Source organism: Limulus polyphemus, unplaced genomic scaffold, assembly GCF_000517525.1.
Source record: "Limulus polyphemus unplaced genomic scaffold, Limulus_polyphemus-2.1.2 Scaffold4393, whole genome shotgun sequence".
NCBI lineage: Eukaryota > Metazoa > Arthropoda > Merostomata > Xiphosura > Limulidae > Limulus > Limulus polyphemus.
This window is the reverse complement of record NW_013670003.1, coordinates 1-8,590: the sequence shown is the minus strand read 5'-3', so window position 1 is coordinate 8,590 and position 8,590 is coordinate 1. Positions and strand designations below refer to the sequence as shown.

The following is an 8,590-nucleotide window of genomic DNA, read 5'->3' as shown; positions in this document are numbered from 1 at the left end:
CCCCCCACCGGCTGAAAGGGCGAGCATGTTTGGTGGAATGGGGATTGGAACCCTCGACCCTCAGATTGCGGGTCAAGCACCCTAACCACCTGCCCACGTCGGGTCTTTGAGGTAAGAAAATATAACAAAATATTAAGATACAAATTAGCTTTATGATAGATTTGTTTACAATACTGATAGTATAACCAGTAGAAATTACCATTCTTTTCTAAACCCCTGTAAGGTTTCTTTGTTTCGATGTTCGCGTAAAGTTACACAAGGGATATTTGCAAGAGCTGTCTCTAATACTGAAATAAATTAGAAAGCAGACGACTAGTCAACAACACCCACCGCCATTTTGAGCCACTTTAATCGAGTTATCGGATTTGGCTGTCACTCTTATAATGCACTCACGGCCCCAAAGTAAGTACTTCGATTTTTGCTGTAGCGAAACGCGAACCCTCAAATTCATAGTCTGGCATGTTAATTATTAAGCCACACCCGGTTCAGTCAGTAAGTAAACGTTTCGTTTGAAAGTAATAACAATATTCAGCCCATGTATTTAATACAAAGAGTTAAAACAACCACGTCAACAGAAGTAAACACAAAATGTAATAAATTTCATACATCCTTAATACTACTGAGCAGCTCGTGGTCTAGCATGTTCAGGATATGAATCCGTGAGTTAATGGTTTGAGGCCCTTTGCCGAAAAAACACACTCCTCACTTCAGGACCATGGGTGCGCTATAAGAGTGACAATCAAATCCCACTATTCGATTAAGCAAGATTAGCCTAAGAATTAGTAATGGGTGCTGTTCACTAGATGTCTTCCTCCTACGCTATCAGTTCAAAATTAGGGACGCGTTTGTGTGGCAACGGGTCGTGGACCCATGATTCGTTAGATTCACAGTACGGGTACCCTAACTGATAGGATACACCTATTCCCATTTGAATAGGATTTAGAAAACCACGCTCACGTCTCTTTTTGTTCAACTTACTTTACTTTCCTAACTAGCTAGTTCCACCATCCCATAATTCTTCTATCTCGGTTTCTTATGAGTTTCACTGCTTCAGGAGCGCTGGCTTTATTTTGGAACATACTTACATTCCTTGTTTGTTTGTTGTTGTTGTTTTTTTTGGGGGGGGTGAATATATTAAAATATTAAAAATGTTTCTATTAGATTCGGAATATTGTTTACATGCAATTGGTTTTAGTACGTATGTCCAATAAGAATTTTGGTTATGGTTAAATTTAAGCCTTCGTGATCATAAACACCGAACTTGTGGTTAATTTTAATCGTTTATGATCATACAATGCCTTTAGACGTTAGTGTTTATTTTTATATTTAAGCTTGCACACTTAACAGAATAAAAGTTACTACAGTCAGTCTCCGTGTCCATTATCCTGTCATTTCCGAATTAATACTGATCTTCACCTCATTATATTTCTCTGACACACCAATATCACAAATAAATGAACATTTTCCCTAAGGAATCCAACATTCCAACGTACAAAAGAATGTGGAACTTCATGGAATCAACAAGACCCAGAGTATTCGTTGAGTCTATTGAGAAAGGAGTTGAACGGGTTCGAAACGAAAACTATGCTTTTCTAATGGAGTCAACTACCATAGAATATATGGTGGAGAGGAAGTGCGATTTGATGCAAGTTGGTGGGCTCCTCGACACTAAAGGCTTTGGAATCGCCACTCCATCTGGTGAGACTGATACGCACCATTGTACTAACTTACTCATATTTTGTCGAGAATATATTGCTTAAAACAATTAAGAGATAATCACAGTTTTCTAAGTAATTTTAATCGTACCCTTGAGGTACTTTTTTTATGCAAAGCAAGTGTTGGTTGGCCAGTCATGTGATCTGACGTGATTATTTTAGCAGTCTGTTTTAACCAAAGCAGTGTGCGTGTGTGAAGATATACAGTTAATAGTTAGACATGTCGTGTTGTAGAAATGGGTATTTCCTGTTCGCAAATACTATCTGAATGGCTACACGTCTCACAAAACATGGATAGTTCTTAAACCACTGATACAACTAGTTGGAGACCTAAACAATGTTGACCAACAACCCCCTAAATGTACCCATTATTTTGCAGTATGTACTCACGTAATTGGTAGGCCTCAGCTTCACAAATGAATTACAGTTCAGAACTGCAATGAAAGTCAAAGAATCAGAGCTTTGTATGTTTGGTCTGTATTCCACTTCGTTTGTTCAAACGACAGATGTGTGATTGTCTTGTTCGCAGATGAATCACGCTTCACAATTTAGACAGATATCGGGATACATCTATGTGAAGAGTGGACGAGATCAGATCTAACTCCAATATCACGGATGTGTGTGAAGAGTGGACGAGACCGGATCTAACCCTAGTACCACGGACTTGTGTGTAGAGTGGACGAGACCGGATCTAACTCCAATATCACGGATGTGTGTGTAGAGTGGACGAGACCGGAACTAACCCTAGTACCACGGACTTGTGTGTAGAGTGGACGAGATCGAATCTAACCCTAGTATCCGGACGTATGTGAAGAGTGGACGAGATCAGATCTAACTCCAATATCACGGATGTGTGTGTAGAATGGACGAGACCGGATCTAACCCTATTACCACGGACTTGTGTGTAGAGTGGACGAGATCGAATCTAACCCTAGTATCCGGACGTATGTGTGTAGAGTGGACGAGACCGGATCTAACCCCAATATCACGGACGTATATGTAGAGTGGACGAGACCGTATCTAACCCTAGTACTACGGACGTATGTGTAGAGTGGACGATATCGGATCTAACCCTAGTATCCGGACGTGTGTGTGTGTAGAGTGGACGAGACCGGATCTAACCCTAGTACCACGGACTTGTGTGTAGAGTGGACGATATCGGATCTAACCCTAGTATCCGGACGTGTGTGTAGAGTGGACGATATCGGATCTAACCCTAGTATTACGGACGTATATGTAGAGTGGACGAGACCGGATCTAACCCTAGTATCACGGACATATGTGTAGGGTGGACGAGACCGGATCTAACCCTAGTATCCGGACGTATGTGTAGAGTGGACGAGACCAGATCTAACCCCCAAATCATGAACGATTATGGATAGTGGAGGAGACCAGATCCAACCCGAATATGACGGAGGATCGACACCATGTGTATGATATTGGTTTGAACAGGAACTATACTGACCTTTATATACGTCCCTCTATGCTCTACTGATCAACTTCCTGGATAAAGAGGGTATTGAGCTACTAGACTGACCATCACCCTCACTTGATCTGAATCCAATTAAACATGTATGAGATATGTCGGGTCATATTGGTTTGGACAGAAACTATACTTACCTTTATATACGTCCCTCTATGCTCTACTGATCAACTTCCTGGATAAAGAGGGTATTGAGCTACTAGACTGACCATCACCCTCACTTGATCTGAATCCAGTTATACATGTATAAGATATGTCGGGAAGACGCTTGGCAGCACGCGATAAACCTCCAAGCAGTGTTCTGAATACAGCTGTGCTGGAATGAGCCCTATTACCTCATCGCTCGTAGATTCATTCACTTTAAATGCCACATCGATGTTCGGCTTACATCAGTGCCTTATTAACGAATGTTTTTCTGAACAGGTAACATGTATTGGGCTTCCAAATCTATAGCGCCAATTGAACTCAGTATTAAATATTTACATATCAGATCACGTGATTGGTCACATGATGCTAATTTTACATAAACAAATTAACTCAAGAGTGCTATTGGCATTAGTTAATAACAGTAGTCACGTCTTTTCGACGCTACAATATGAACTCGGATTATCCCTTTTTGTGAACAATGTATTTCTTTTTCTTGGATTCTTAAAAGAATTGAGAAATAATTAAAAATGATAAAGCACAAAAGCAATAGTAATAAATGACTATGATCACTGACGTGAGAATTCAAGCTCATTCTAATTGGCTGAAAGTAAATATAATGCCTTTTCATTTACCGTTGATATGTGTTTATGTAAAACAAGAAAGAAATCAGGTTTCAAAAAGTAATAATTCACATTTTAAAATGTATAAAACAAACGTTATAACTTATCGAACGATTATAGATAAACATATTAACCTTCATTTTTAGGTTCTCCCTATAGAACAGCTCTTTCCAGCGCCATACTGAAACTACAAGAAAGTGGCGCCCTCCACATATTAAAACAGCGATGGTGGAAGCAGGAAGGGCCACAGTGTGAACAAGAGGTTAAAACTGGCTCGGGAAGAGCCAGTGAACTTGGTTTAGACAATGTAGGTGGTGTTTTTGTAGTTCTGATGGCTGGCCTAGGATTTGCCTGCGTCATAGTTCTCGGTGAATTTACTTGGAAATCAAGAAAGGTTGCTGTAGAAGAAAGGGTAAGAAAACAGTCAAAAAATAACTAATTACTACTTATAATGGTTGGAGACGGCTTGAATGGCTAATGAAGAAAAACTTTAATATAAGTTTAACATAACAGCAAATGTACAACGTTTCGACAAGGTTTTGTCATCATCAGGTAAGTAGTTAGAACTTAGGCTTAGGTGATACTATAGTATATTAATTAGAAAAAAAAAATCCATAAAAAGTAACTAATTAGGAATTAGGCTTAGGTGATACTTTAGAATACCAGTCAGAAAACAAAGCCCCAAAAAAGTAAGTAAGTAGAACTTAGGCTTAGTTGATACTATAATATACTAATCAGAAAAGAAAGCCAAAAAGTAAATAATTAATCATTTTATTTATTAGGTGATACTTTAGAATACCAATCAGAAAACAAAGCCAAAAAAAAACTAATTAGAACTTAGGCTTAAGTGATACTCTAGAAAGTATTGTTATGTCTCCGTTTGTTAATTAACTTTCCGTAACTTCGTTCCGACGAAACTTTAGCGACACAAGTTTTTTACTTAATAAAACTGGTTTATTCTTTCCGAATACAACTTTACGATACACTTATTTTCAACAATCGCGCTAAAACAAACGCTATATCAACGAACGTCAATAACACTTCTGACTGCAGTTCAATTACTCACTATCTTCACACACACATTACATTATTCCGTCCCGTTGTCACCCTCTTTTATATACCAGGCTACCCTATATCAAGTAAATACTAGAGCATTCGCCAAGGTACAGGATAGTTCTAGAAAATAGGTGGCGCCACACCAGTCACGTGACCTCGATGACGCAACAGTATTAAAGATGTATTAAGAGATACTAATCAGAACTTTACTGAAAGTACTCAAAACCGCGTTAATGTTTGCGAGACATTAATTAATTAATCAAATGGATCCTTAAAAAAATGGCAACATCTCTTTAATATCCGATATTATTTTTAAACCTATTTTAGGTATTTAGTGAAATATACGGATAACGATTGTCATCAGAATTCTTAGATATGTTTCCTAAGCTCCCCATCTGTAGTTGAGACAATATTGTATTCTTAGATATGTTTCCTAAGCTCCCCATCTGTAGTTGAGACAATATTGTATTCTTAGATATGTTTCCTAAGCTCTCCATCTGTAGTTGAGACAATGTTATATTTTAGATATGTTTCCTAAGCTCCCCATCTGTAGCTGAGACAATATTGTATTTTAGATATGTTTCCTAAGCTCCCCATCTGTAGTTGAGACAATATTATATTCTTTTTCACTACCAATTATTTTGGGAAATATTTAATTCTACATTTTCGCTTTAAATGTTATCAGACTCCAATTTGTACCTTCCACTCCAACACGAGGCTTAAGAATATTTTGTTTGTCAATTTTACTAATCCATGTTACACGTTGTTTTCTCCTGTGTAGGAACCACTCTGTGTGGAGTTGTGTAAAGAACTCAAGTTTGCCATTACCTGTGGAGGATCTACTAAACCGATCGAAAAACCTCGCGAGGACCAGCAACCAACAAACGGTCTCCACTTCATGTCTCTCACGAGCTTTGAAAACGCGGGCGCTAAAGAAATTGTTTCTTGACATAATTGCACTGACGCCAAATACTTCCGCTAAGTGGAGAACATTGTAAGCGCCAGCGGGTGGAGACTTTCGTCAACAAAGAGTCACTTATACTCTACATACACACATACGTGTACCTATTCTCTTTTTAAAATATTACAGTTGTGTTAGAACCTATATTATTGTCAAAGTCCTTAAGCTAGTTGTACATATTGCAAAGTAACAGAGAAATGCTGATGCTATTTTGCAATAAGCTGTTGGTATACAAGCTTGTTAGTAGCAGTAATATGATAATTTAGCCCTATCTTACGTAGTAGTAGTTTAGACTTAACTATGTTAAATGTGTTTATTCCAAAAGCTTATTTTTCTTGCATGTGTGCACCATAACTACACGCGATAACGCTATGGAGTAACGATAAATGTTTTAATTTTATAGTTTTGTCGCTATTATCCATGAGCTTATGTAACAAAAAAAATTAATAAATAGCATTTAGCTGTGTTAAAGATGGAATGCTCAGAAACACAGGTAAATTACTTCTGATAAAAGATTATTATTAAAGTTACAAAATGCTCAACAATGTCCATGCTTAATAAAATGCTCAATCAGAACCCTGTTCATATCTATTATCGGGTGACTAGAAAATAACTTTCTACAAGATTTATTCTGTCGATACGCTTGTGACCGCCAGGAAATATTAGTAACTTCTCTTTCGTAAAAATATAGATGACTGATTAAACGTGCATACTTAATTCAGTTTATTTGTTTGTTGAATTTTGAGAAAAGCTACACGAGAGCCATCTGCGCTAGCCGTCCTTAATTTAGTAGTGATAGACTAGAGGGAAGGCAGCTAGTCAATACCACCCACCCCCAACTCTTGGCCTACCGAATATTGAGGCTTGGCCGCCACTCTTATAATGTGGAGCGCGATTTTTTTTATCTCTACTTTTTGAAGTAACGAAGGAAATCCAAAATCTGGCACCTTAACCAGTGGGCCGCACTCGTCCCCTTATAATTCAAAGCCTCACTTTTGATTTGGTTTCGTCATTATAGCAGCTTTAGTTCGAGGTGTGATAGTTTATTCTTAAAGTGATCCTTAACCTATATTTATCAAAAACCAAAAAAAAAATGTTTTTGGTTTGCATTTAACCTTTCTGTTTTGTTTTGTTTATTGTTGTTTTTTGTTTGTTTATTGTTGTTTTTGTAATGCTAAAAACACTCACAGTAACCGTAGACAAAGTTTAATAGATAGTGGATGATGGATATCAAAACTAGTAGAAACTTCGCACAGTAACCGTAGACAAAGTTTAATAGATAGTGGATGATGGATATCAAAACTAGTAGAAACTTCGCACAGTAACCGTAGACAAAGTTTAATAGATAGTGGATGATGGATATCAAAACTAGTAGAAACTTCGTTGAATTTTCTGTGGATTGGACACACTCACTTGTTTGGCTCCCAGGAATATAATGGCTTCCTACAGAGTCACACGAGTTGTCCTCTTTGTTATTCTTCAGAGTCACACGAGTTGTCCTCTTTTGTTGTTCTACAGAGTCACACGAGTTGTCCTCTTTGTTATTCTTCAGAGTCACACGAGTTGTCCTCTTTTGTTGTTCTTCAGAGTCACACGAGTTGTCCTCTTCACTGCCACAAAATATGCATAAAGAACTTAACACAGAAGTGAGAACTGGACTTGTCTTACGACACGTACAAATAGTGAGACTGGTCTAGACTTTACGTGCATATTTTTAATAATGAATCACATCTAGTGTTTGTTGGTAAGGTTCAGTGTTATTGTTGACTAACATCTTTTTATTTTATTTTTCTTGCTCTGGTTTTATCCTGTCGGTTTCCATAGATCGGTTTGTATCGTTGGTATTGAACAAGAATACTCGTAATTTGAGTCTCAGCTTCCGGGCTACGAAACTAATAAACTCTTTGAATAAGATGTAATCCAAAGTTGTTGACAATCTTTAACGAGAATGTATTTTGTTATTAGTAACTCCTGATCAAAGCAAGCTAACTACATTGGTAAGAACTAACAACAATTCTACCGTTGTGGCAGTTTAAAAACTTTCGTGTATATTTTTTGTTTCTTTATCATTGAGTAACAGACACACACTTCCGGAAGTATTACTATAAAACCTTTGAGGTAATCAGGTCATAATTCCTTGAAATAAACCTGTTAATCCCTTAGAATAATCCTCTTATTATCCGAACACAAAGACTATTAAATTAGGTTTAGTAAGCTACGCGGAACACGACGACATAGTCCGTCACATGAATTCCAAAAAAGGGGGCGTAATTTTGAAATTCGTTGGATCACCATTTAGCTCTTTTTTCTTTTTCTACCAAAATGTTGAAAAACGCGTCTACTTTGCATTTTAGCCTGTTTCCAGGTTTGCAGTTTTAGTAAAAAGACTGAAATGTTATCATCTTTGCAACCACTCAATCCTTGAATCTCGTCAAATTTAAAAAGTACTATTTCGGTACTTGTGCATTGTGTACCCAACTTTCATGCCCCACTACAATTTGTTTCTAAATAAAAACTTGCGTAACTTCACCTTACCTTTTCTAAACGTCAATCATTGCATAAGTAATTTAACATTAACGGTAGGGGTTCTGTCAGAAATAAAGACACT

At 37.5% G+C, this 8,590-nt stretch overlaps 1 protein-coding gene across 1 annotated transcript in view; it reads left to right on the top strand.

Moving 5' to 3' along the window:
* LOC106471075 (glutamate receptor ionotropic, kainate 2-like) overlaps window positions 1-8,584 on the top strand; it is a 39,414-nt gene extending 30,830 nt beyond the window's left edge. The window contains exons 11-13 of the mRNA XM_022399703.1: window positions 1,473-1,698; window positions 4,112-4,377; window positions 5,803-8,584. Of these exons, the coding sequence (XP_022255411.1) occupies window positions 1,473-1,698; window positions 4,112-4,377; window positions 5,803-5,970 (660 nt within the window). The 3' untranslated portion in view covers window positions 5,971-8,584. The remainder of the gene's footprint in view (window positions 1-1,472; window positions 1,699-4,111; window positions 4,378-5,802) is intronic.
* Window positions 8,585-8,590: the final 6 nt, after the last annotated feature.